The 27,954-nt window shown below is 44.9% G+C and overlaps 2 protein-coding genes across 8 annotated transcripts in view; both read right to left on the minus strand.

Annotated features, from left to right (window-relative positions):
• The window catches only part of MAP3K3 (mitogen-activated protein kinase kinase kinase 3), a 36,810-nt gene extending 28,879 nt beyond the window's left edge, over positions 1-7,931 (minus strand). Inside the window, exons 1-3 of one of the 2 annotated variants that reach the window (XM_064399845.1) lie at positions 7,675-7,931; positions 1,136-1,257; positions 574-663 (exon numbers count right to left, since the gene is read on the minus strand). In XM_064399845.1, coding sequence (XP_064255915.1) covers positions 574-663; positions 1,136-1,257; positions 7,675-7,678 — 216 coding nt within the window. In that variant the 5' untranslated portion in view covers positions 7,679-7,931. The remainder of the gene's footprint in view (positions 1-573; positions 664-1,135; positions 1,258-7,674) is intronic. The other variant, XM_064399846.1, reaches the window with a different exon arrangement.
• A 766-nt stretch (positions 7,932-8,697) lies between these two features.
• Positions 8,698-27,894, minus strand: DCAF7 (DDB1 and CUL4 associated factor 7). Of its 6 annotated transcripts, none has more exons than XR_010350799.1 (10): positions 27,478-27,894; positions 23,246-23,404; positions 22,816-22,927; positions 21,663-21,781; positions 20,534-20,743; positions 19,474-19,591; positions 18,725-18,953; positions 11,772-11,939; positions 11,038-11,233; positions 8,698-10,819 (listed from the first exon to the last, which is right to left on the minus strand). XR_010350799.1 is itself a non-coding variant. In XM_064399859.1 (7 exons), exons 1-7 carry the CDS (start codon positions 27,613-27,615, stop codon positions 18,781-18,783), a joined length of 1,029 nt encoding a protein of 342 aa, XP_064255929.1. In that variant the 5' UTR covers positions 27,616-27,894; the 3' UTR covers positions 12,832-18,780. The 6 variants fall into 6 exon arrangements, 1 of the variants encoding a protein (XP_064255929.1); XR_010350797.1 differs by having other exon boundaries at positions 8,698-10,262; positions 10,636-10,819; positions 11,038-11,939; XR_010350798.1 differs by lacking the exon at positions 11,038-11,233.
• Between the last annotated feature and the right edge of the window lie 60 nt (positions 27,895-27,954).

Below are 27,954 nucleotides of genomic sequence, written 5' to 3' on the forward strand. Positions count from 1 at the left end.
GCTTTGAGCATTTCATTTAAATGACATTCAGCATCTCCAGACATTATTCTGTCCTTCCTTCTTACCAGAACATCAACACCAGTGTTTTCTCCATGGAAAAGTCTGGAGAAATGTGGAATGAACCAAACAAGACTTCAAAGCATTGACCCACCACTCACTGCCTTGGGAGTCACAGACTGGTTTGGGTTGGGAGGGACCTCAAATCCCAGCCAGTGCCACCCTGCCATGGCAGGGACACCTCCCACTGTCCCAGGCTGCTCCAAGCCCCTCCAGCCTGGCCTGGGGCACTGCCAGGGATCCAGGGGCAGCCCCAGCTGTGCCAGGGCCTGCCCAGCCTCCCAGGGAGGAATTTCTTCCCAAAATCCCATCTAACCCTGCCCTCCTGCAGCCTAAAGCCTTTCCCCCTAGTCCTGACCCTACAATAAAAGTGCACACACCAGGGCAGAGTCAGGGAAGAAAAGCTTTCCCCACCTCCCACCTGCTTAGAGGAATTCCATAAAGTCACTGCACACAACTTGAAGACATACTCCTAATTTATAATTGCTAAGATGGAAATGAAGTCAGTTTTCTTACCGGAATTTTTTTTTCTTCCACTGCAGAGGCACACTGGTTCATTATTGCAGGGCTGCCCAAGAGGGGGGGACTGCTGGCATTGTGTTTTTTCTTTAAAAAAGAATAAAATAGCTTTAAAAAATGGAAATGTGACTGTAAAGGCAGAAAGCCACTTGCTAATTTTTTTAACTGGGCAGACCAAACCCCATAAATATATATATATATGGGGAGATTGCAGTATATACATACATGTATAATATAAATATGAATATATATAAAAATATAAATATTTAATATATATATAATATATATTAAATATTTTATTGAACTACATAAATGTATAGCATATTTAATATATACTGTTTATATGATATTATATTCATTAATCTGATATAAAATATTAAAACCCAACCACATTTGCCACAGCCTGAGCAGGATCAAGGAGCTGCTTCCCACCTGATGCTTTGGCTGTTGGCAGCACAGCACAGAGCCAAGGATCTGAGCCAGGCAGATGCTCTGCCCACCTGCTGTGCCCCTTCTGCCCCCAGGTCAGCAGCTCAGGCACTCCCAAAGTGGCCATTACCTGTCTGTTGGAGTGAGCAGTGTCTTTATTCTTCATGGTGTCGTAGCCAGGCAGCCGGTGACGCCTGCCCATCTGGAGTGCCACCAGGTCCTTCATGATGGACTTCAAGGCCTCTTGTTCATCTGGGAGGCACAAGAATTTCAGGAGTAAGTTGTCTGGGTGAGCACCAACTATGACATTTCTGCAGCTCTGACACTTCTGCACTGGTTTTCTGCTGGTTCATAGAACAGCAATCCTTTTTAGGATCTTTGCAAATACACTGTGATTTAATTTAGTCATTAAAAATTAATTGAGTATCATGACATAATAAATTGACAGATAAATTTTAAGTTACTCATCCAATATCATAGAAGGATCTGGCCAGAGTGTGGGTGAGAATGAATATCCCCAATCCCTAATTCTCTTCAAAAGTCTTCACAACAAGCAGTAAAACCTGGACAGATCTGCTAGACCATCACAGGGCATTTAGGAAGGGCAAACTGATGTGCTTCTGTCAAGGAAAACCTGGTAAAAGTCTGTTCTTTCCCATTTTATCCCTGTTAACTCTGAATTCTTGCCTGCTAGTGGAACAAACCACAGCCAGTAGAAAGAGAAATGAAAATGTGGAGGAAGGTTCATCTTGGAGTACCTGTGAACACAAACCCACTTGCACTGATTGCCCCAACACGTTCCTCTCTTCCCTCAGAACAAGCTGATGGAATAAAATCCAAACCATTTTATGAGATTTCAAGATCTGCTGAACAGGTTCAAGCTGTCCAGCACAAGGAACACTGTCTGCTGGCAAAGTACAATGCAGCAGGTTCAATTCAAGGCTTCTTGCCTTGCAGCAACATAAAAACACACATTGATTTTTTTCTTGTGTGTTCCACTGACTAAGGATTACTTTCTGAAGATTCCTGATGTAACCAATTTGAAATATTCTCTCCCACTGCCTGTTTGTTTTGAGAAGTGGTACTTAGCAGAATTTTGTGCTTAGAGAAAAAAACCAAAGATGTAAAAAGAGAGAAAAGCACAATAGCTGTGATGGATGGTAGATGAAGGTCTAAAAGCTGTGGAAATGAATCCTTTCCTCGAGCAAGGGTAAGAACCTTAAATTCCTTGATATTGCAAAAGGTAAAGGAAGCTGCCAAGTGAAGTCCTGTCCAAACTGGGACTGCACTGGGCCCTTGGCTGCCAGGCATTGTGCCACAGCTGACAAAGCAGCACCTCATGCTGTCACTGCTCCTGGCACCCTCCTGCCCTCTGGATTGCCTGCCTGCTGTCTCACATTTCAAGACTCAAAAAGGTTTTAGGGATAAAGTGTTGTTTCCTTGGCAAATAATACACTCAGCTAAATCCTTCCTGATATTAAGGCATTACTTAGGCATGGAATTTGAAGCAATGATTTGATCAGCTCTGGACATGCCCAGGAGAATCTGCCCTTTCTAAAAGAGTTTGGGACGACCTGAACCCTAGATTTAAAAGAAAATATTTTCTTTTGATAATTGGGACTTCTGGAAGTGACGTGAGCCAGGTGAGGTTATCACAGTTCCTCCTTTCTTCCCTCACTATGTCACTTTGAGCACTTTGAATTGAAAGGAGCATTTCTGAAGCTGATGTGTAAATATTTGAAACTTCATTTGAAGAATCCACCATGGCTAGACACTCATCCCTGATTCATGGCACTGGTTTGATAGGCAATCACTTGCATTTGGAAGAGCTGCCCTGGGAACAGCTGCTGAACACCAAACCATGGACTGGCTCACACTGGTACTTCTCTCTAAAAGGGACTCAGTGGGACTATTTGTTTCTGCAATTTCATGTCGTGCATTTGTTCACGAGTCTCTCCAAAGCAGTCAGCTTATGTTTTATGCAGAAGACTGGCTTTATAATTAATCAATGTCTGAATAACAAACTAGATTTTCGCAATGCTTAAAGATGACAGATGTGGGACACATACAGCTTGTAAAGCACACAGGGAGTGAATCCTGCTGAAAGTTAAAAGCAGAATGGGAAAAAGACACCTCTTTGTAAGGAGGAAACAGCTGAACAAGTCCCAGTCAGAACAAAAGTCACACTAGGATTATCTTTGCTAAAGCAAATCGTTTCTGCCCAGGTATGTTTTAGCATTCACAGGGTCCCAAAAGGGTTTGGGTGGGAAGGGACCTCAAAGCCCATCCAGTGCCAGCCCTGCCATGGCAGGGACACCTCCCACTGTCCCAGGCTGCTCCAAACCCCAGTATCCAACCTGGCCTTGGGCACTGCCAGGGATCCAGGGGCAGCCACAGCTGTGCCAGGGAGGAATTTCTTCCCAACATCCCATCCATCCCTGGCAATGGGAAACCATTCCCTGTGTCCCTTCTGGCAAAGGGAAGCCTGCCCACCCTCCCAGGGAGGAATTTCTTCCCAACATCCCATCCATCCCTGCCCACTGGCAATGGGAAACCATTCCCTGTGTCCCTTCTGGCAAAGGGAAGCCTGCCCACCCTCCCAGGGAGGAATTTCTTCCCAACATCCCATCCATCCCTGCATTCTGGCAGTGGGAAGCCATTCCCTGTGTCCTGTCCACTTGTAAAGCCTCTCCCCATCTCTCTTGCAGGGTCTCTTCAGGTGCTGGAAGGTGAGTCCTAACTTGGTCCTGAGAGCACCCAACATCTGAGATACATCCACTGTGGACTCCAGAATGTCATACCAGAGACATCAAGCCTAGACCAGATCATGAAAGGGAAGGAAAAGAAATCTCCCAATGCATCTGCAGAAGGCGTTAATTACAGAAAAAATTCTTTAAAAAGGAACGCAGAGCAGAGAATATAAAAAAATCCAAATCAAAACCCACCAAATCTGTGCTGTCCAAGACAAGCCAAATGAGACAATAACCACATTGTGGCAGTGGAGAAGGGAGAGCACTCCTTGACATTCCAACTGCATGTAAGAGAAGCAAGTGGTGTAAGTAACACAACCAAAGCAAGAGGCTGCTTTTTGAGAAGCACATCAGCCAAAGGAAATAAGTGCTGGGATCTATCTCAGCACTAAGTAACCCCTTGTGGGATGAAAATGTGAAGAAACAGCTGTGAATGAAGCTAAAGCTCCAGGTAGGCAATGGCACGATTTTTCCTTTTTTTTGTTTTGTTTTTTTAGGTTTCCAACTTTACAGTTGAACATTTAACCTTTTACCTTTACTGGAGTGTCTCCAATTTACTGGTATTCTTTCATTTTGGTGGTATTAAGAACAGCCTTGGAGTCACCTGGCAGACAAAGGCTGAAACTGTGCACAACAAAATACTACAACCTATGGCCTGGAACACCCTTGACATTCCTACCACCCAAAACACTCAGGGAAGAGCTGGGATACAAGTTTTCCACTACAGTGCAGTTTGGGTTTGGCCAGATACCAGGAGGATGAAGAAGAGCTTGTCTTGGCAGAGCTCCTTTGGGCAAGAAGCAAAGGAGCTATGAAAGCAGTTTATAGCTGAGGGCTGATGACAAGAAATCAAGTCCATCAAAGAATATATCTGGGACTAAGAATTCTCCTCTAAACTGTATCATCACAGGAAAACAAAGATCAGTGGCTGCCATGGTTGGCTACAGGTGCTCTGCCCCAGGTCCCAGGCTGTGTGGAGTCAGCAGTCACTCACGTGTGGCACAGAGGACACATCCAGGCAGCTGTGTGTCCTTTATTACAGACTGTAGCTCAGCAATGATGAGAATTTATTTATTAGCTGAGGCAACTTTTGTGAACTGACAACACAAACTGAAGGGCAGCATCTGGCAAACAGCACAGCTCAGTGCTCTCAGGCACAGGGTGGGATTTTGGGGTGTCCTGAGCAGGACCAGGACTCCACCACCCCTGGGGTCCCTCCCAGCTCAGGATATTCTATAAAATTCTATCAATGCCTGCAAGGTCTGTACCTTACTCACTGCAGTCATTCTAACACTGAAATATTATTTATCTTCATCAAATGGGAACAGTTAATGTTCTAACAAAGGGGATGGAACAACTTCAGGTGAGTTTGAATCTTAATATACATTTTTTAGTAGTCTTACACTGAGCTATTGGTTCCCTACTACTAAACCATACATCCTGTAATTCATCCCTATGTTGGTGGGGTAGGACATGACAGAGTATTTATCTCTTAAAAGGATAAAATAAAGTCAAATACTCATCTGAGCTTGGGAGGGGAAAAGTGTATCTGGTGAGGACAGCACTGTGATGGATTTAATGCTGAGAAGCATGAATACTTCTTTAGTTCCAGAGGATTTCCACAGACTGACTGGGAGAAGCACGTGGAGCAGCATTACATTAATCACACAATGCAGAAGCTGCTACAAATGAAAATGAAGCAATTTTTGGAGCACTGAGAGACCCTGTTTTGCCTGCTCTCCAGCAGGTCTGGGAAACACAGCTCTGCTTTGTGCGGGAAAGATGTTGTCCAGGAAATGCTTTTCATGTTTCAAAAACTACACTCAAGGATTTTTATAACTTCGATAAAAGCGAACTGCTGCTCACAGAGAAAGTTGTTCCTTTCCACAAAGCATTTACTTCAACCAACCCCTGGTTTGTTACACAGGTCGGAACAAGTCGGAAATGGAAAGAGTTTAGAAAAATAAAAAAAAAATTACAAAGTTACAACAGGAAAAGTTTCTGCATATGTCTGTGAAGCCCCCTAGTCCAGGATCATGTTTTAGATGGTGTCATAGTGGGACACATGGTGTAAAAGGGAAAGAAGTGAGCACATCTGTGTATTTGTTATCTACCACCACCACAGCAAAGCTGGTTTGGGTGAGGGATTGGCAGATCCGGGGGCAACGAGGAAATTTTAGACAAATTGTGTCTATGTTAGAGGTCTCAAAAAAGCCTTGAAAAGTTTCAGGTCCTTTGCTGTGGGCAGTTTTAGTGGTACCAAAATGCTGCTGTGTGCGAGCTTTAGGAAATCACTAACTACCTGGTTTGTAGAGTGAGAGGGAAAATCAGAGAGCTCTATGAAGCTTATCCTTGCAGGATATATTGAGAGTCCCTCTTCCCATTCAGCAGCTAAAGGGATTTATCCCAGTTCATCCCAGGGCTGGGGTTTGGGACGTGAGCTGATCCCAACCTGCTGCAGGCTGTCACTGGGTGCGTGTGAGCCAAGGGAAGGAAGTGACACAGGCAGGAAAAGCCAGCGGACGGGGACGGCCGCAGGGAGCAGGGGCTGCTCCCCAAATCCCACCCCGCACACCCCCCCAGGGCTGCAGGTCCCTGGGTGCCAGCCTGGGAAATGTCCCGGCTGGGAGCAGCTCCAGGTGAGCTGCAGCTCCTGCAAACCCCGACAGCAGCCAGGCATCCTTCAGGTGGGTTATGGAGCACCAGACCACACAAAATCACTGCCACATACAGCCCATCGTCCATTATTGATCAGATTATCTGAGCACAGGTGCTGAATGAATTTAGGTTTTTCCCATTACAAAGGGAAAATCTGCTTGTGGCTGTGCCATGAGACACACAATGCTATGGTGTTGTGGCCCATGAAATTGTATTTTTTACAAACACAGGTCCAGCTGCCATTGGAAAACACTTCCATGGAAATCCAAGCTCCTAAACCATTTTAAGTTTATGAAGCACCCTGCTGCTCTAAACAGAGTGGATCACACTATTCCTCTTCATAGCAGAGAAATCTAGTGATGGATTTGCATGAATTTGTTGTATTTATCAAATCAAAACAGAGTTAAGAGATATTGAAGTAGTTGTACAATAACATTTCCAATGCTTTTTGAACTTAGAGTATAAAAGCTAATTATAGCTATTATACAGACTAAATGAAGGAGAGTCTTAGAAAACTAAACTTGGTTGTAGGGAAGAAACATTTAAGTTGTAGCCCATGAAGCCACGAAACTCCAGCCTTAGAAAAGCAGGAATTTCCTTGCCAATATGCAAGTATGAGCAAGTTCTGGTTTAGAGCAATGAAAAGTTTAATTCTAGCACCTCTCTTTAAGCTGAAAAAGGAATTAGGAAGCACAAGACCCCCTCCATAAGCAGTTCTTTATACAGGACATACAGTCCAAATCCAAATTAATTTGATTTAATCAATCCAATCAGTCACGGCAGCGCCTCATAACAACGTTTTCCTCTTGAAAAAAAGGAGTTCTTCCAACTCCTTTGCTTGTTTTTACATGTCGCTGTCTGGGCTAAGAATGGCAAAGAGAACTCGGGGGGAGCTCCATAAAGGAAAATCTATTTTGATGGACTCCCAAGCCGCGCTTAACACCAGAAATTTCTCCAGGTAAGCTCGAGCACAGCAATTCCCGTCTCAAGCAGAGCCAACTTCTGGCGGCTGGAGGAGCCCCCCGAGCTCAGCCCGGCCCGCCGGCAGCAGCGCGGGGCTCGCACCTTTCGGTAAAACCCGATTTTCAGCGTTTTTTCACCAAATCCTCGAGAACGCAGCGCTCCCCGCGGGCCCGGGCCCGCCCCGCCGGTCCCAGCGCCCCTCAGCAGGGCCCGGCCGAGCCCCGCCGCCCCTTCCCGCCCGCAGCGGCCCCGGCCCGCCACGCGGCCCCGGCTCCCGGGCTTCTCCGCCGCTCCTCACCCATGTCTGCGGGCGGCGGCCCCGCTCGCGGCGGGCGCTGCGGGACGGCGCTGTCACCGCCGCGGCTCCATGGCGGCCGGGCCGAGGGGGAGGGCTCAGAGCCGCCGCCGCCACATTCCCAGGCCCCGCGCCGCCGCCGCCGCCTCCTCACGGCGGGCGCGGGCGGGAGGGCGCAGGCGCGGCCGGTGCGTGCCGGTGCCCCCGGTGCGTGCGGGCCGCCGCCCGCAAAACAAACCGCTCGGCGGCCGCCGCGCACCCGCCGCCTCCTGCCAATCACGGCGGCACCCGCCGCCGCCCGCCAATCAGCGCCGCCGCGGCGCCCACCCGACGGCGGTGGCGGCCAATGGGAGCGCGAGAAGAGGAGCTGCCCGCCCCGCCTCCCCGCGGAGCCGGCTGTCAATCACGGGGGCCCAGTGCGCCGCGGCAGAGCCACGCCCCCCGCGGTCAGGAGGCGGGGTATATAAGACCACGCCCCCGGTGTTGCTGTCAATCAGAGTGACGGACAGCTGAGCGGCCCCGCCCACTGGCTGGGAGCGGGGCCGGGCCCAGAAAAGAGAGAAAAAAAAAGAAAAATGGAATTTTGTCCTTCTGTCCGTGCTGTACCCGCAGCAAAGCACCGCTGGGAATCAAGCCACAGGGTCAACGAGAAGAAATGCCCCCTTAAAATTAACTAATGAATGATAATTGAAAATTCTGGATTGGGTCTGATGCAACTGCTGGGTAACTCCGTGTGCTGCTGTCATCACCCAGACCATGCCAGGAATTGACTCTGAGTCATCAGTGCCTTGGGTTGGAAGGGACCTTAGAGATCATCTCATTGTCCCCTCTGCCACGGGCTGTGTTTAAATAAAATAATGTCTTTTAAAGCCCCCTGCAGCCTGCCCTTCACCTGCTCGTGCCCCAAGACACGTGGAGAAGAAAACTCGACTGGAAAGGGAAATTGCTCAGTTGAACCTGAATCTGGACCTACGCATCAGGAGGAAGTTGGGACTTAGTGAAAACACGACAACAAAATCAACATAATTGATTTTTTTTTTAATTTTATTTTTTTTTAAACGGTTGAGGTAATAAAAAGCTCTTAGATGTCATACCAGGTAGACGCAGAAAAAGGAAAAGGGATCCACAGACCCAGCCACTCTCCCTTCTTAATACAAGTCTTGTATTTGTGGTGTCAAGCTGGTAGCTTTTGTCCCTGTTCCAGTTTGAATTCCTCTCCCATTTGACAGCAGCATTATTGATCTTGGAACCACTTTTTGACATGCTTTTTCACAGCTTTGTGATGGCTTATCACTATCCTTTACCAACCACTACCTCTCAGTTTCCTTTCCTAATTTCCAATAAAATACTCCACAGATTTTTCTCCTTGTCCATAAATTCACATCCTTGCACTCTCTGCTGCTACATTTAATCTCATCTCTATTTCTCACTCTTCAGTCATCCAATCTCCCAGATACTCCAGAGTTCCCTCGTGTTATTGAAGCCTCCCACTTCTGCTCATCACCAAATTTGATTTTAATGCTCGCTCCTTGTGCCAGGATCATTTAAAAAAGATTTTCTAATAGAGGCAAGAGCCCACCCCATGCCCTGGGAGGCAGAAATTTAACATCAATTCCCCACTGCACCAGCCCTGATTTCAAACCACTCCATCACCACCTCACCATTTGCTATTTTTGCCTCTCTGGACCTGCTGAATGAGAATGATTCCAAGTCCTTTGTGTAGAAACTTGCTTTACTGAGTCCAAAAGATATTAGATTGGCGAGTGGCAGCTTGTGACAGGAGCCAGCAGCCCCTGGCAGATGGCAGGAGACACCACCCACCCTGGTGCAGCTCCTTCCTCCCATCTCCAACTGCCCAGGCTGTCTGCCTTCCACTGAAGCTTCCCCGCACCTTTTACCAAACTGAAAATAGATTGATTTGTCCTTAACAGCTCATCACTTCACCCACCTGTCAAGCCTAATGTGTAAACCAACACTTTTATCTCTTGGTTTGTGGTTTCCCCATTTTACAGACATTCTTGCATCACTATCTACATGCAAGTGTCATCAGGACTTTTTTTGGACCACTACAGACCATCACACCTCTTTTTTTTTTTTTTTTCCCCTGACAAGCTGGTAAATCCTTCCTGAACTGGAATCCAACTTTCTACCAAAATAAGTGCCCCTTTTTTGTGTAACTGGAGAAAAAAATGAGTAATTCCTTTCTGACTTTTACTGTGTACTTAATACACAGTAAAAGTTTTGTGCATAATCACAGAATCCCAGAAGGGTTTGGGTTGGAAGGGGCCTTAAAGACCCCCCCCAGTGTCACCTCCCACTGTCCCAGGTGCTCCCAGCCCTGTCCAGCCTGGCCCTGGGCACTGCCAGGGATCCAGGGGCAGCCACAGCTGCTCTGGGCACCTGTGCCAGGGAGGAAATATCCCATCAGATCCTTCTCTCTGTCAGTCTGAACCCAGTTCTCCTCGTCCTGCCATTACAGCTCCTGGTGAGGATCAGGTTATTTGTTTTACACCAGCTGGAATTCCGTGGTTTTCCACCTGGATTCTCCACATCCTTCCAAAGCTGCAGCTTTCCACTCCTGTAAACAGCAACTGCAGAACACACTTAATTCTTGAATTTATTCAGATTGTCTGATGCCATTGAATGTAAAATCACCAGTAAAGACATTCACAGAGGCTCTCCAGGAGCTCCTCTGTTTCCAGTCAGCCCATTTGTTCTAAAGGAACTTTATAAGGCCTAATTCTTTAATGCTGTCACGCAGCATCAACTAAGAAAAGGAAGTGTAATCCCTATTTTAGGGACTTAAGGGCATTGCACAGAGAGACAGTGACTTGTCAGAGGTTACACAGGAAGTCTGGAGTAGACCTTTGGGATTTAACTCCTGGCATCTTTTCCTAGTGTCTTAATCACTCTGCCATCATCTTATTTTCTATTTTGGTAGTATTTCCATTTTCTGGAGCATACCTGACTCAAAGAGCCCCTTTTCCTTGCTATCAGATGTACTATTTCTTCTTTCCTTCCTGTTTAGGTAGACACATCCTTCCTGGGGAGCTGAGCAGGCTCCAGGCTCAGCCTTGTCCCATGCCAAAACTTCCTTATTCTACATCTTGCACTCCACAGCCACAGAAGGGAGCGAGGAGGAGAAACCCTGTAAACAGAACCAGAGAATCCCAGAATGGTTTGGGTTGGGAAGGGACCTTAAAGCCCATCCAGTGTCACTCCTGCCATGGCAGGGACACCTCCCACTGTCCCAGGGTGCTCCATGCCCTGCCCAGCCTGGCCTGGGCACTGCCAGGGATGGGGTATGTGATCTTCAAAGGATGCATGAAAGGGTTCTGCACTGTCTTCAGCAGATGTAAGAGTTACCTCATTAATCCCAGGCAGTTCTGTCTCTCCTAAAAATTTCCTGTTGTGCTCTCAGCTTTGAAAACAAGGGGTTGGAACACTATCATCATTACCCAAATTTAGGACAGCATGGCAGGATGTATCTGGGCCCAAATGCATCTCTCCCCCAGCAGAGACATGAATCATGTGAAACTCCTGTGAAACACACGTGAAAGTCCTGCAAAAAACATGTGAAACTCCTGCAACAGCCTTTCCCAGCCGGGAGGAGCAGGTGTGCACCTGTACCTGTCCTGTGGCCAAGGCTGCCAGCAGCATTCCAGCAGAGGGGGCTCTGAAGCTGGTTAAAAACCAGAAGCTGTTCTGCCTTTGGAATGGCAAAATTAGAGAAGGAAGGGGAGGAAGAAGATTAAAAATATTATGTGTTTTAGATGGCTGCTTCCTCTGAGCTGACAGTCTGGACTGCTTCTAAAACAGCATGAATGAAAAAGCTCAAAATTAAATGCTTGTTGCAGTCACAGGCCCCCAGAATGATCTCAGAGGGCACTTTTTCTTTACAGCCAGTGCTGTGCACTGTGTTTCTTTCAAGTATTCTCGAGCCCTTTACTGATGGCTGATTAATGATGTGCTTTTCACTTACAGCTGGTATCAGAGCAGGGACTTTCCCACGGTCACAGAGCAAGACAGCTGTGCCAGATGTTGGCTCTTCCATAATATTTACAAAAGGCAGAACCCCTCTAGTCTTTTTTTCTACCTACATTCCTCTTGTTTTGCCACACTGACAGGCAGCCTGCTTCATCCATTATCCACCAGTCCACACTTTTTGCACTGCTCCAGTTTGCACAAGCTGCCTTCTTCCATCATAGTGGCAGCTGAGAAAGTTTCTCTGGAGTATTCCAAAGCAGGAATCCAGGGACAAAAATAATCTGTGAGGATGCAAATACATTTCTAGGGTGAAAGACAAACAATTCTTAGGAAAAAAAAAGTATTTTTTTCTGAGCAGGAGTTACTAACACAAAGTCCATATATAGCTTAAAAACCACTGCAGCATCTTTGCAGGCAACTCTTTCCACTGTGGTCATGAAGCTTAACAAGCTTTTATTTCAAAGCCAGTACACAAAGAATTAGAAAGAAATCCAAGCGTTTAGTTGAACTAGATTGAATCTAAATACTTAAGGAAGTCATCAGTCCTGCTTGCCAAGGCCTAAGGTACAAATTTCCAAGCTGTGCCACACTATTCTCCTCTTGGCCCCAATTCCAGACACGACAGCAGTGACTGAGAGTGTGGAAAAAACACCCTTTAAGAGAGGTCACCCTGCCCAGGAGAGACTTAAAGCTACAGAAGTGCCAATTGCTTTGTTTTCACTTTGCCTATGTTCAAAATCCCTCAGAGACTAATTATTTGAATTCTGAAAACAAAAATCCCTCTTCCCCTCGTCTTAAAAACAAAACCACACAGCAGATAATTCCCATTATTCTGTGCAGGGAACGAGCAAAGCATTGGAAAACATGAGCAGAAACAACACTGGGATACACAGACCCTGCAGCAGACTTTTAAGAAAGCAAATATTTAATGTACAGCTGCATTAACCATTCTGTTGGAGTTCTGTCGTGACTGGGTTCCTAGTCATGTATTTGGGGAAACTTGCAACTTAAGGGTAGCTGGAATGATCAAGTTTGTTTGGGAATTTGTAGGATGAGGAATCAGTTTTGCAGAGGCAAGGCAAGGCAATCAGCCTCTTCCACACAGAAGAAATGAAGCTCGTTGGTAGTTCCCTGCTCCCCCCAGGTTTTCACTCATCACACAGGGAACTGCAGTCAATCTACAAATGTTCCATTTTTATTACAAAGTATGAAAGGCAGAAAATACTGTACCTAATACACAGGAGGCCGAAACTTAGAAAGAAGGTTAAAAAATCTGAATAAAACTACATAGGAAGCAGGAAATAGCATAAAAGGATGCAACATTCCACTTTCAAGCAAGTTCAGAAAATTGCCTTAAAATTTACAGTTTCAACAATATGGTTCCATGACTCAGGTGTTAAAATCCATTGTAACAAACCCTTTTATATTTTCTCCATAAAAATAAAGGAATATAGGGACACTGCAGTTATCCATGTCAACAATATATGTCTGGATACTGGGACTCCTCTAGGACAGAATAGTAGCGAAGTTGCAGGTGGAGAAAAGGACAGAATTAAAATTACTATTGCTTTAACATACTCTAGTGAGAACAAGAAGTCAGGAATCTCATATGGATGTTTGTACAATCATGCTACAAAGATTACACCTTCAGGAAATTACCACAACAGGACTGTGAATGGGAAGAGCAGAAGGGAAAACACACCTAAAAGTATTATCTCCTACTGGTAACAAAAATGCTTCGGCGCAATGGATTTAAATTACATTTTACACTGCTAGCAACCCAAGGGTTAAAAAAAAAGGTTATTTTAAATAGTAGATTTCATAGTTCCTATTTCCCAAGCAAAGTACCTTTTGCAGCTGCACTGGGACTCTGTCCTGCTCTGGTTCTTGCCTTTCAGCCTTGCTAAGATCCCACAGACCCACCCTGAGCTCTAAGAGGGGCTGGAGTTGCAAGTGGTGCACATGGAAAGCAAACTCCAAGGAATGGGAGCTGGACCATGGGTTTGCAGTTGCACATGGCCACAATATTTTGTCAGGAAATAGCTTTTTTTTCCTCAATTTTGTTAGATTTCCTATAAAGGAACGAGCTTGATGGAAGCCACTGAGATAATTTTTTTTATGACTATGGAAATTCTTGCTTGATGCTAAATGTCAGAGGCTGCACAAAAGGCCACTGAGGTCCTTGGCAGACACACATGTCACCTGAAACAGGCAGCAGCAACTCTCACAAGTCACTTTGCATCTGGTGTCTGCCATGAATCACCACATGAGCCTGCAGTGACTGGCATTTAGCTGCATTTCTAATTACTGCTCTTTTTACTGCTGGTGAAAGGTGCTGACTGAAAGTTCTGGAGATCCCTTCCAGAAAACAAACCAATTCAGGGGGCATCCTAAACTCTCCTCAATACCCTCAAGAATGAAACATTTCTGACTCTTCCTGGGCAAGCAGGGGAAGAACAGCTGCATCAGAAAGTGCTCTTTAAGTGCCACATACAATTAATTCCCTGGATTCTCTGAAAAAAATCAAGAGAAACTGGGACAGAGTTGACAGTGACTTGCTCATTGCTTTCCATGTCCACAGAACAGCAGGTACAGGCTTGCTCTGAAATATTGGTCTGAGAGCAGAAAGCAGGAAACTTGTTAGAGAGAATTTGTGTTACCTGACAGGATAACAGCGTGCATTTGAGGTGGTGGAACCACTTTGTCAAGAGCAGAGGGAAATCTCAGCCCTTTAGTGCTTGATGGGACTGAAACTGTGCAGCCAGAGCTTGCCTGTGCTGCTGTCCACTCTTTGCAGTGTGCCTGGAAAGAGTTAAAACACCACTAACCAGTTCAATGTTTCAGGCTGTGTGAATTCCCAGGCAGCTGCTGCAGTTTCTCTCTCACAAAATTCAAGTTATCCAAAGCACAGGCACATCCCTACACAAGCAACCCAGCACTGTCACCATCAAGTTCTGATGGTAAAGAAGAGGATTCCCAACCACCACCGAGTTCCTAAACAAAAAGGACTCTCTGGGGGACACACAGCAGTACATCCCTTGGGTTGGCCTTACAGGACACTGTCAGTCTCAGAACATGAAGCTTCAGTTTAACATTTACAGCCTTGTCAAGTGCTCATATTTTTTGGCTTTCAGTAAAAACAAGTGAGGGCCCACTATGACCCCAGTTCAGGATTTTGGTGACGGTCATTATTTAACATTTTCTACACCACACAGACAAATGCCTACCCTACAAGGGCTGAGGAAAAGATGACTCTCCTCCTAATCTTACCAAAAATATACTTGTTAAAGTGCCATCTGCAAGAGAACAAAACGGACACACTCAGCTCCTGATTTCCACTGACAACAAGCACGAGAACATCTGAGAATTCTGTACATCAGACTCCTCCCCTCACCTGGTCTCTGGCAGGCTGTGATCTACACTTGAGACTGAGGCAGCTTCTCATTGCACCACGAGGCAAAAATAGAGCTTTTCACTCTTATCCAGAACATTCAGTAAAGTAATTACTGCTAAGTTTTGAAAGGATCATTAACTTTGACTTATGAGAGGCAATGCCTCCCCCGTTAAATACATTTCAAGGTTCCATAAGAAACAACCTGTTTTAGCAGTCTCCTTTCACATTATTTGAAACCACTGTTTTCTTTCTAAATAGATTGTCAAAGCACCCAAATCCTTGCCTTTTAAATCCCTGCACACACAAGGACAATTCCCACAGATGCAAGCTAGCATAGCCCTCCTGTTTAGACAGTTCATGGAGTTGGCACACTACTCACTAATTCAACATTCATTAACTGCAGGTTTTCACCTCCCTAACAAGTTTTACATCATCAACATCTCCTGGCTGAGAGCCAGCAGGTTGCCCACATAATAGTAGAAATCTGTGGAAAGCTTGGTTTAAACAGAACATAACCAATAGTTTAGTCTCTTGAATTAATCAACTGGAGAAGTGATTCAGAACTACATAACTCAGAAGTATTTCTGTCCCAAACCAGGCTGGCCTGTACCAACAACAGCACATGCTTTTCTGCTTTGCTCACCTCACCTCACCTGTGTTCATTTTTCCCTTACTGTTACTTGCTACTCAAAAAACATGAGGTATTTGCAAGCAGTTGTTCTGCATCCTCTGCTTGTGCAGTAAGCACCAAATAACAGAAATTGAATATCAAAGTATTTCTTTTCATGAACTCTGGGGGCTTTACACCCTACAAAACTGAGTGTCAAGCAGGGGAAATGTGATAATCTGTATATTTCAATCCACAGGCCCCAGTGACAAGTGTCAGGGTTTGTTTGATCTTGCAGACAAACACCAAGCTGAGCATTCCCTGCCTGTCACTGGGTCAGCAGCTGCTGGCAAAAGGGCACCAAAGTATTTCCCTTCCTTGTCTATATAAAAGTGCCATTTGCACTACAGAACATCTCACCCATGAGGATTTTCATGTCTTTTCACTCATTAACCTTTCAAGTGACATCTTTGAAGTTATTTTAAGTATTATTTCCCTGTGCCAAAACAGTCTCTAATGATTTAAAATGTAATTTCTTGTGAAGAATGTCAATGGATTATGCCCAAAGCAATATGCTGTAGATCCAGAAGGCATCCCAACTGGCTAAAAAAACAGGATATAGGCTTTATTTAGAATCCACTGGAGCCTCCAAGATTCCTTCACTTGCCTTTGATGCATTTGGAATAAGTACACAATTCCACAAACAAACTTCCATCAGTTTCATAGATGCAAGAACTGACACTGGATCCTCCCCAGGTCCCTAACAGGATTGTTTTCCAACAATCTACCTGGCTATTCAGACCACGAGTTCCTTTACACAAGCTCTCTTCTCATCATTTTAGCATTCATCTTTGACTCATGCCATCTATACAGGAATAAACTTTGAAGCAAAAAGGGGACATGCAAAGAACTGACATTGCAGGTAGCTCCCTCTTAGTAACAGCACATTTTGCCTGCCATTTGTAATTAAACAGAGCATGACAAGCCTGTGAATGTATTTCAGGTGACACCTAAAGCTGTGAATGCCATTAGCTGCTCCTGCTAAGAAAACCCCAATTTTCACTTCATTCTAGGTAAGTTTTTTCCAGTTTCAGATGAAGTGCTATTGTAAAAAGTGATTGTTTGGTTAACACTGCTCTGACATCTAGCTAAAGCCTGTCTGTGGAGCACACTACTCTCAGTACTGCTGCTAATAAGAAAAATTGACCTTCAAGTCAAATCAAGCTTTGTCAGAAATCCCACAACTGAACACACTGACAAAACATCAGCTTGAGCAGTGTTAGTCTCTGGTTCTCTGCTATCAAAAGGAGTGATGGAATACAGCTGCCCCTAATGAATTCCTATCAAATTCCTGAGGCAAAGCTTTTCTGAGCTCCACTGTGAGAAGCAGCCTGCAGAAGAGTATTTCTCTACGTCCAGAATGACAAAACTTTGCAGATTCTGTTCTGTGTTTGACAGTGTTCTCAGTGTCAGCTTCAGTGTTCCACAGCAATTGCTTTCCCAACTTGCATAAACTGACAAGATGCAAGTTTGCCAGTGTCCTGCTATTTATAATCTGCCTCCAGTTGTAGGTGCATACTCATTAGGTGGAAAGAATTCTGATGATTTCTGACATTTACATAGAAAATGGGCTGCACACCCTTCCAGAGCAGCTCTGGCTGTCATGTCTTCATCAGAGAGCACTGCAGAGCCTCCAGCACAGGACCTGTGTTATGGTAAGACTCCAGCAAGGATTTTTAGCTTGCCTAATCCACTCAGCTTTCATTGAACAGTATTATTGTAGAGTGTTCCACTATTGCAAAGAGAAGCCCTCTGGCACATCCCCCAAAGTCAGGAGGAAGACAAATGCCAAACCTTGGCCTCGATGGCACAGCTTCTTTCCTTCCAGAACCACCTTTGTGCATCACATTAGGGAGTAATTTCTTTCAAAAAACCAGCTTTCTTTTGGATAGCAGACCAGCTTTTCTGACTTGTCTCATTCATTCAACAAGACCTGGCAGTACAAAGCAGATACACTTCACAAAAAAATTGCTTTGCACTCCCTTCAAGACCTCCCAGGAACACAGGCCAAACACTACCTCTGAAGTACAGCCTAACCACAAAATCTTGCTCATATTATTTGCCAATCAAGCAAGCTACAAAGTGTGAAACCATTTTATTTTAATTTAGATAAGGTAAGTCTTCCAAGGGGAAATAATTTGACTGGAAGTGTCAATCCCAAGCCCATTACAAATACATTTTTTCAGGAATTGTTTACCTCCTGGGAGCTCACGTCATGCACAGATCTTTTTTCTCAACCTATCACTGCTCTGCTAACACGACTGCAGGATACACACAAACTCATTTAGAATTTAAAAATAAGACCTACCATAGTAACAACTGCCTTGAGCATCAGAAAAGTGTAAAGAAATTGTGCAACAAGTACTTGTACTTCACAGCACCAGAAAATTCTGCCCAGGTCACCAGATACAGGGAGCCAAGGCAACAGTTAATTCTGGCAGGCCTTTACTGCCAGGGAGCCTGCAGTGTTACTGTGGTTTGTATCCATGAACAGGTCCTGCTTTGGACATATGGAAGGGGATCACATATCAAAAGTAAGAATTAGGGAGAAAAACCTTACTCAATAGAAAGTTAGCCCAATATATAAAAAACATACAAACGTTTAAACAGTTTAGAGGCAGCAACAACAGGAATGATAAAGATTCCTGCCAAGGTGGCCATTAACATCATTGTCTTTTTCCCCCCACCTTGTTTTGCACCTGCATCTATTAAACTGGTGGATGTGCTGCCTCAGCTGGCTGACAAACACATGGACATATGCAGCAACTCAAAAGCCTGCAAGCTTATTAATACAGTCAACAAACAAATATACAGAACTTTTACTGAGGGAAAAAGAATTTCACAAGAAAACCAGAACCCAGAAGTTCCAAGAGGCTCAGCACGTCTCTGCATTTTAGAGTCTTGAGAGACAGGAGACCCCTGCCATCGATTCTTCTAAGAGTTTCTTGTAACAGCAGATGCAAAGCAACAACAGATACTGGCCACTTGACTGGTGGTGTTCTTACTTTAGAGGGGAGGGGGAACGACACAGCCCTGCCTCACTGTGCATGAAGCTGCAAAGTTAGACTCTGAGGATCTCCAGGCAGTTGTTGTAGCAGATGGCTATCCAGTCTGGCTGGGTGGATGCCCACTGTACATTGTTGATCTCTCCCTCAGCTGTGTAGGCCAGGATGGGGTCCTCAATGGCACGAGGCATTTGCTGGATGTCCCAGATGAGAGCCTGGTGATCATCCGCTGCACACAGACAACAAATTGTCAGAGCAAGCACAGTCAGAGAGTAACAATATCTCCACATGTGCCTACCACAGGCCCATGGCCTCAGGAGGCAGGTGAGACATGGCTGCTCCAGTCCTGAGCCAAATTCAAGACAGATACAACAACACAATTATGCTCCAACAAAATAAATTTGGATCATTATACATTATCCAAGACAGAGCTGATAAACAAATGATCAGTGGAACTCACAACAGCAGAAAACATTTAAGAACTGCATTACAAATAGCTAAGGAGCATTAAAATTACAGGAGCTTAGCCAGAGCCAATGCACAGTTTGGGTACTGGGCTCAGCACTTCCACACAAACTCTAGCAGGTGTCTATTTCTGTAACATTTTAGGAAAAGTCACCTAATAAATAGCTTCTAAATTTCAAGTATTCTTAGCAAAAGGCAGGCAGAGAATTGCATATACTTTAGGATGAAGAGGATTTCGCAAATGCAGCAGAAGACTCTAAGATTCCCCTGTAGGTCACACTCACCTGCTGTACAGATGTGGCAGGAAGAGTGAGGTGCCCAGGCAATTCCATTTACACACGCTCTGTGGTTGTTTAACCTGGCAACAGGGGTGCAGGGAACTCTGACATCTAGAATCACAACCTTCAGAAAAAAAAATATCAGCTACATTAATAAACTGCATTTTTAAAAATTAATTTATTCCAAATACAAAATATTTTGAGGTAAGGCTATAAACATGGCTCTTTCCTAAAGGATGTGGTAGGCAAGCAAGCCCTGCTCCTAAAGAACAGCTTCCAGTTGGTCAGTGTGCCATGTGTCTCAAAAGAAGTCAGACTTCACAGGGGTCTCAGGCCACAGTGGTAAACAAACTGTGCTTCCCTGAAGCAGCCTTGGCTACAAACTAAAACTGGACTGGGAAAGAACAAAGTGACTCAAACACCTGCAGTTAAGATTTTAGGTGAAAATTATTGCCCAGCTGCTCACAGACTCCTCTTAAAAATCAGCTGAAATATATACAAGCCATAAAGCTCAAAGTTTATAATGCCAAATTCACTTTTAACTCCTCAGTGCACTAAGAACTGGTCCTCAATCATACCTGAAGTATGATTACTGTCCCCTGGCCATAAATACCTGGGTATAAATTAGTACCAAGCCACCTGCCCTAGAAACTGTGGTAATCAGCGGAAGAAATTCGGCACTCAATATGAGTGATCAGCAAATCTCAAAACTTTATTGATAGGCACATACATTTATATTAGTGTTAATGAAGCTAATACATATTGCAAAAGGCGAGCTCATTATTGGTTAGTTACTTATCAGCTAACTACACCTACCTTAGCATTCTTGTGGCTACTGTGTTGCAGCTGTCCACATCTTTTCTTCATGTTTCTAACTAACGATCCTCTCCCCCATCCTGATGTTGCACCAAGGGCACAGTGCCCTTGCCAGGTTTGGACACTGACTGCTGACTCCTATAACTAATGGTATTATACCAGTGTGACCTTTGGCAACTAGCTAGCTGTTCACAAAATCCTCCACAGAAAACCCCCATCAGCAGCCAGCGGCGAGCAGCTGCTGCCTCACCTCCATGCCATCCATGGCCATTGTGGCCAGATAGTTGGGGTCCTGCTTGTTCCAGCAGAGCCGCAGCAGCGGGTGGTGCTGGGGGTCCTCGTAGATGATGGTGCTGTGCTCCAGGTGCCTCAGGTCAAACATCCTGACCGAGCCATCAGCGCCCACCGAGGCGAACATGTCCCTGCCGCCGCCCGCGCGGCTGAAGGCGATGTCGTACACCTGCCACCACAGCACAACGTTCAGAGGCTTTTGCAGGACAATGGACATGCACAATGCAGCCTTCACAGAAACTGAGGAAGGTCACAATGTGCTTGAAGGACATGAAAGAAGAAGAACATGCTCAGAAGCAGAGGGTTCAGGATATTAAGGCAAGAAAACCGCAGCGAGATGCATGATGGAGGAAAAGTAACAAAAATTAACAGATTAAAATGCATGCATAGAAGGATTTAACCAAGCATGTATTAGCTTGAGGCGTGAACAGTAGAAAACAGTATAAATATAGCTTGCTTTTTGCAATAAATTGGCTTCACTTGATCATATTGATCATGGTGTGATGTCCTGTTAGTGATCCTCTGCGTTTTTTGGCGCCCAAACAGGGACAGCACAGCACAGCTGACACCCAGCACAGCCCCACAGTGCTTCACACTCCCTGCAACTGCTCAGCCACTCACCACAAGGGAATACATGCTTATGGAATTATAGGATCACTCACTGAAACTAAAACCTATCCATTTTCCTGACTTGGGGTTTTTTACATTAGTTGTTGAAAAGTAAAATGTTAAAATGAAAGAATTTTGCAAGCTGTTTATTGCAAAAGAAACATTAAATCAACTTTGATACAAAGTTGATTTAAATCTAATTTGATGTTTAACCTCATTTTTCTACAATATTCTGGAATACAATCTGTTAAAACAAGCATGTTCTTAAGTCAAGAGTCTATGATGAGTAAAAAGAATTGTTTCGATAGCCAGCAGTATTTAGGTACTCAAAACTGTATATAATTTTAGAAAAACTGTATACAAACTTACATAAATGATCTTTTTGAATCATTAAATTGTTCAAGAAAAAAAGAAAACGTTCTGTTCCTTTTCTACTGCTTTTAGAAGATGCAATGTAAACAATCAAAACCCTCCATCACCTCTTTGTCATGTGCAATAAGCTGGGTCTTCACGTGGCCAGACACCAAATTTACTCTTCCCAGAACCTGTCCTGTCTCCAGACCCCAAATAGTGCAGGTTGTGTCAATACTAGAGGTACCTGAAACAAAATCGCTGATATTAGCAAAATTAATATTGTCACAAATTATTTAATCACTTCCTGGGTTAATGTAAGATTCCCCCAACATCTACAGATCAAAACAGCCATGAGAACAGCATAGAACTAAAATCAAGAATGTCAAACAGCCAGCAGTCTTCCAGGCATTTAAATGACCCAAACCTTTTAACTGCAGAAATAGCCTTCCACACAGGAATAAAGTGTAAATAGCTCATGTCTGCTTCAATCTGTTCTGAAGCCTGATGCAACTCTGAGATCAACTTTCCCATCCTGTACATCTCTTGTGTATGCCAAACCCCAAATTCAATCAGTGTTTTGATGGCGTGTTATTATTAATTGATTGCTGATGTGGGCTGAAGATGGGGTTAGCAGTAAAGCTCTTAAGAGATGAGACATGTAACACAGAAAAAATAATGTAGTAAATAATTACTAGGACATATTATCACTGTTAATCTGGGCAAATCCCCTGACATAAATGGCTGTTCTCTTCTGGGAAACAAACCTCTGCATCAGTCATCCTGGATTCACAATTTGTCCCGTAGGCTATAATTAAACCTTAAGTGTTCAGCCCCCTCCTCCAACTGAATTAAGGACTCTTGGCTCTCCTCCTGCTGCTGAAATGACTTCACAAAACACACAGCTCAGTGCACAGTTTCAAATCCACTCCAGAACACCCTGAAATAAGTCACAGAGCTGATGGACATCCTTACTCAGAACTGCAACAACAGCTCACCAGCCCTGAAGGCCAACACTCCCTATCCCTAAATGTCCCTAGTCCAACCTGAGTGACCCATTCTGCAATGAACAGGGCATCTTTCAATGAAAAAAAAAGTCCCCATGGGATGATTGTTTTAATTTTTTAATGTAGAACAACAGCAGTTTCTATGATGCAGCCATCTGTGGCTAATTATCAGATTAACCAGTGGACATGCAGTGACACAACAGCAGTTACAGCCCAGGCTTCATCAGATTCAATTAGAAAGTGTGCCAAAACCATAACATTTTGTCAGTCTCACCTAACAGGTAAGGATCCACTTCATTCCAGTCAAATGATGTCAGTGGAGCACAGAAATCCGAGTTCTTGTTGTTGTTCAGCAAACACTCCAGCCGGGTCTCAGTTTCACCCACCTTTAGAGAAAACGAAACATCTGACTCAAAAAGCAACATCACCTGACTTGTTCCCCTGGCACAAAACATTAGGAGTTAATCCTAGGTTTCCTTCCTCTCAGCTTTACATGCTAAAGCTCTGGAAAACACAGCCACCAGCTCCATTTTCCATAAGCTAATTAAAACAGCAATTGCCATGATAATTCTGCTTCTCTTATAGTCTTCATAAGTCACATTATTGCAGTCAAGAAAATCTTGTCTTGAGTGAAAAAGAGATCAAAATATAACACAATTCAGTTCATGGTTCATCTTTTCCTTTCCTAGGGAGGATTTACTCACTCTCCACACTCTCAGGTAGTCACCACTGGTGGCCAACAGGTCTGGGTAGACTCCCTTGGTGTCTGGGATCCACATCAGCTTTGTGGTGGGGTAGGGATGATCAAAGGTGTTCCTGCAAATGAATTCTGAGCTCTCTTCATCCAAACCAACAAGCTGCACCTGTGAGAAACCACATTTAAAAGAAAGTATTTAATCAAAATACTAATTTCTAATGCCAGCATTAAGACTGAATGTGTTTCAGGACATTTTCTGTCACCTCAAGGACGACCCAAAAGGATGATCATGTCAATTAAATGAGAAATCATTAAAGTGCTGCTGGGGCATACAAGTAAAGAGAATATCCATAATCACACTGTGCTTTGATTTGAAGAGATGATCCCAAATGAACTGAAATCCAATCCTAAAGGATTAAAGACCACCCTTCTCTTTTCCACATTGCAAAGCCACAGACTTAAACTGCACAAACATTATTCTAATTCATCCTTAGCTGAACTGAGGCTGACAATGTCATCTTCAGAGAGCAAAACAAGCTGTAGTTTGCACAATTAAAGTGCATATCATGGAATTCTTGGCCATAACCTTGCAGACTGTGATGGATCATGTCAGGTAGCTGGCAAGCTTTTTCAGCACCACATGACTCAAAATGTTCTGTCACAAGTGCATGAAAATCTCATAAATTAATCACATCAGAGAGGAAGAAAGTAAAACAGAATTCAAACTTTAAAAAAAAATATTGGGGAGCTAAAATGGTTACATAATTATTAAAATGTTTTGTGTGAACAGACCAAGAAAGCAGGTCTGCTGAAAGACTCTAGGTAACTGAATTCCAAATTGAATTTTTTCACAATGATGTGCCAGGGGTAAGGGCTAAACTTGCTCCATTGTGAAAATGATGCAAAACAGAGCAAACAAGAAACTATCTCCACACAGCCTGGTCATGACAGCACCTGAAGTAATGCTTGAAGTCCCAGACATGATGTTACTAGAAAAATATTGACATGTCAGAAAGCGTGCAGAGAACAAAAGGGGCTGGGAGGACTTGTTTAACCTGCAGTGACTACAGGACCCAAACAGGATGAAAGTCCCACTGTGTGAAATGCTGCACAAACACAAACATTATGGGGACGACTCACTGCAATTAGTTTGTAAGCTGCTCACAGTAGGAACTTCCTAGTACTTTCACACAGCAGCTTCCTCCTGGGAATAGTAGCTTAATGGACTTTTTCTAAGATGTTTATCTGAAAAAATCCTAAATTTATGCTTATCTTGCAATAAGCAATTTGTCTAATAAACTACACATTTCAGCTAGATGGGAAATTTATCATATTTCCCCCATAACAGAAAACCAACAAATGCTTCTGTTGATTTTAAAATCTAATTAATTTGCAGTTTTATGAGCTCATTTAGAGATTCTCTTAAATGCAAAGCCTTGCCCCCCCCAATGAGAAGCTCCATCCTTTCCATCTCATAACAAACACTAAAAGATGCAGCCCAGTATGCTTCCAAAAACTGAAATACAGCCTGTCTTGCCCTCTCTTTATTACAACTACTCCTTACTATCCTTCACACCCTAGTATAAATCAGTCAAAAATCTCCCAGACTTCCAAAGTGATTGACAAATAGCTTTCTAACTCCTTTAGGGATCAGAAGTACTAAGCAGATTTTCAAAGGAAGCAAATTGTCCTTGGTGATAGCAAATCTTATGGCAAGGTTAGGATCAGAAGACAAATGACCTCTAATCATTTCTCCTTTGCTTCTGCTGTTTTCCACTCAACACGAGTTTATTAATCCTGCACAAAGCAATCAACATCCTCATCACCAGAAGCAAAGCTCAAACAGCACAGGATCCCCTTTCACTGGTGTTAATGTAAATATTCCTGCACTGCATATTCACATTTAACCCCTCCTCAGACCTTAGGATGAAGCAATTCAGCAATCCAGCATCTCTGATCTTTGACATGTTTAGGTGCAGGCCGGGTTAGGGAACAAATTGTATTTTTACCCTCAGAGCTGGAGCAGCAGGAGGAATGCTTGAGAAGCTCTGCTCTTCCAACCTCTGCAAATTCAGAGCTGTGACTCTTGGGACTTGCTTGACAGTCATTACAGAACCCCTCTACTCATCCAGGCTGAACACGAGGGCATGGAACAGGGAATTCCTTCTGGGATGTTGATTATATCAGAGCCCAGTCTCTCCCTTCTGCAAGTGAGGCAAGAATGCTGCTGCACAAAGGAGTGCCTGAGGTCCAGCCCACATGAGACAGAGGTAATGCCCATGGAAAGTAACTCAGTCTGGATGCAATTTGAACCATTCTACATCTCCCTGTAAGGCTTTCCAGTGAGAAAACAAGGTTCATGTTCAGTCTCAACTAGTTTTGCAATTATGTCATGATAGTAACTAGAAATGCTAAGTATTTATTTGTTGCTCCAACACTTTAAGATAGGAAATCCACATCTAATTTTAGCACATTATATTATCAACATAAAGCATAATTGCAGCAGTGCATGTCAGTAAAGAACTGCCTTTAATCAGCATTCCTTAACTTCTAAAAAAATTCCATCTCCAACTTGATACTAAAGAATCTGACAGAACTAAATGATGCAGAATTTGGTAACAGCTTCTTTTTCTTATATGGTTGGAGGAACAGTGAAGTAAGTCCACAGTAGTTTCAAAACCCCCAAAACTTTAATCTAATTAGTAACTACCCAAAACGACATTTCACAATTATTTTAGGGTCACGTACAATCAGAAAGATGTCACTGCCCCAATTAATCTCCAGCATTCAATCAATTTTTCTTTGCAGTGCTGGATCTTACAGAACAATGACCTTCTGGCAGAAGGCTACACAAATGTACAGCCCCTTATTAACCAACTGTGCCACAACTGTTGGCAGATTTGCTCTTTTACCTTCTCAGAGTACAGACTACAAAAGCGTTTCCAAGCTGGTCTTTAACAAGTTGGAAGTTTTCAGGCTCAGGCCCTGCCTGTCCCCAGCAGCATTCCCAGAAGCACAAGACTGGCCAGGAAAAGGACACAACTCCCACAGGGCTCGTGCTGCCTGAACTACAACGTGTTCAGGACTGCTGCAAGGGCAGTGATCCAAACACTCTAAGAGGTGTCACCCCTGCCACTCCCTGTCACCACACCCCTATCCCCAACACCAACTTTCTGACGGTATTTTCCATAATCTCCATTAAACACCTTGACAAGGCTACAAAGCTACATGCTGTAAACCAAGCTCTGTGGGCAAACCTTCACTTTGACAGAAATTTTAGGATGCTTTATCACTCCATCCATCTTCTCATCTCTCTTCCATTTCTATGTAATTCATGATACCAGACCAGCACCTTGAAGGTTGTTCAGAAGTGACTGCACGTGTGTTCTGAGGGATGAACACAGTCTCTGTTACCAGTGTGACATTCTTCACTTACACTTTGCAGGGAAACACTGAAAATACAATCTCATGCCTCATTACACCCTTGTTCTCAGGGTAAAGTAGTGAGGAATCAACACTGAGAGTGGTTTATATACTTATGAAAAAAGTCATTACACACAACTCCTGCACAGCAAGAAAGTACCACGAGAACAGCACATTTCCAAAACAATCTCAGACACCCTGTACATCACAGAATCACAGGGTTGGAAGGGAACTCTTGAGATCATCCAGTCCAATTTCCCTTTCTAGGCAGAGTAACCTGGATCGGGTGACACAGGAACACGTCCAGGTGGGTTTGGAATGTCACCAGAAAGGGAAACTCCACAAGCCGCTTGACCAACCTGTTCCACTGCTCTGCCACCTCCCTGGAAAGAGGCTCTTCCTCAGACTGAGGTGTATTTTTATATTTATATACATATATATGCACAAACTTCAGTCCTGGCCGCGAACTTCACTTTGTATTGACCAAAAAGCCAGATTTGCCCGAGCTTGGGGACCTTGATTTATTCCTACAGCAGCAGCATCATCCAGACTCATCTCATATCTTTAGGGTCCACAGAGAACGTTCCTTTACACCGCAGGGAGCCCACAGCACGCGGTGCTCATGCGACTGAAGCCAACCCAGTGGTCAGTCCCGAGGATCAGAGGTCACCAGGAGCGTTATCCCACCACCAGCAGCGCCCAGGGCTCTTCCCAGCGCAGCGCTCCCTCACCCCGGGGCTCGCTGGAAGGAGACCAGCCCCGCTCCAGGGCCCCCCGCCCGGCCCAGCCGCTGCCCTGCCCGCTCCCGGTGCCCACCTTGTTGTTGTACTCCTCCACGAAGCTGCCCAGCGCCAGGCGGAACCGCTTGTCGGGCCGGACGCTCCAGTTCATGGCGTACACGGTCCAGGGCGCCTCGTATTTGTAGATCTCCTTCCGCTTCCCGTGCAGCGACATGGCTGGGCCGGGAGGGCCGCGGGGCTGGCCCGGGGAGCGAGCGGGGGAGCCCGGCTGGGGCGAGCGGCGAGGACGGGCAGCGGAGGAGGCACGGCACGGCACGGCCCCCTGGCTGGCGGGGAAGGCTCGGCTCGGCTCTCGGGGCGGCGGGAGAGGAGAGGCGCGGCTCGGCTCCCGGGGAACGGGGAGGCCCCGGCTCGGCCCCCGCTCCCGGCCCAGAACCGGCGGCGGCGGCGGCGCTGAGGCCGTTTGGGACTCGGCCTCTCACACAACGGGAACGGAAGCCACGCGGGGAGCCCCGCCCACCACGCGCGGGTTGGATGGCTTGGCTGTCACTCA

Source organism: Passer domesticus, chromosome 27 (genome assembly GCF_036417665.1).
Source record: "Passer domesticus isolate bPasDom1 chromosome 27, bPasDom1.hap1, whole genome shotgun sequence".
NCBI lineage: Eukaryota > Metazoa > Chordata > Aves > Passeriformes > Passeridae > Passer > Passer domesticus.

What these genes read in the sequence shown, in the direction of transcription:
- DCAF7 (XM_064399859.1), bottom strand. Translation starts at nt 27,615, where the DNA reads ATGTCGCTGCACGGGAAGCGGAAGGAGATCTACAAATACGAGGCGCCC. An exon ending in AGTGGATCCTTACCTGTTAG is followed by an intron (nt 21,782 to 22,815) that starts GTGAGACTGACA and finishes ATTTTGTTTCAG; the next exon opens with GTACCTCTAGTATTGACACA. An exon ending in TTATTGCACATGACAAAGAG is followed by an intron (nt 20,744 to 21,662) that starts GTGATGGAGGGT and finishes CTGTGGTGGCAG; the next exon opens with GTGTACGACATCGCCTTCAG.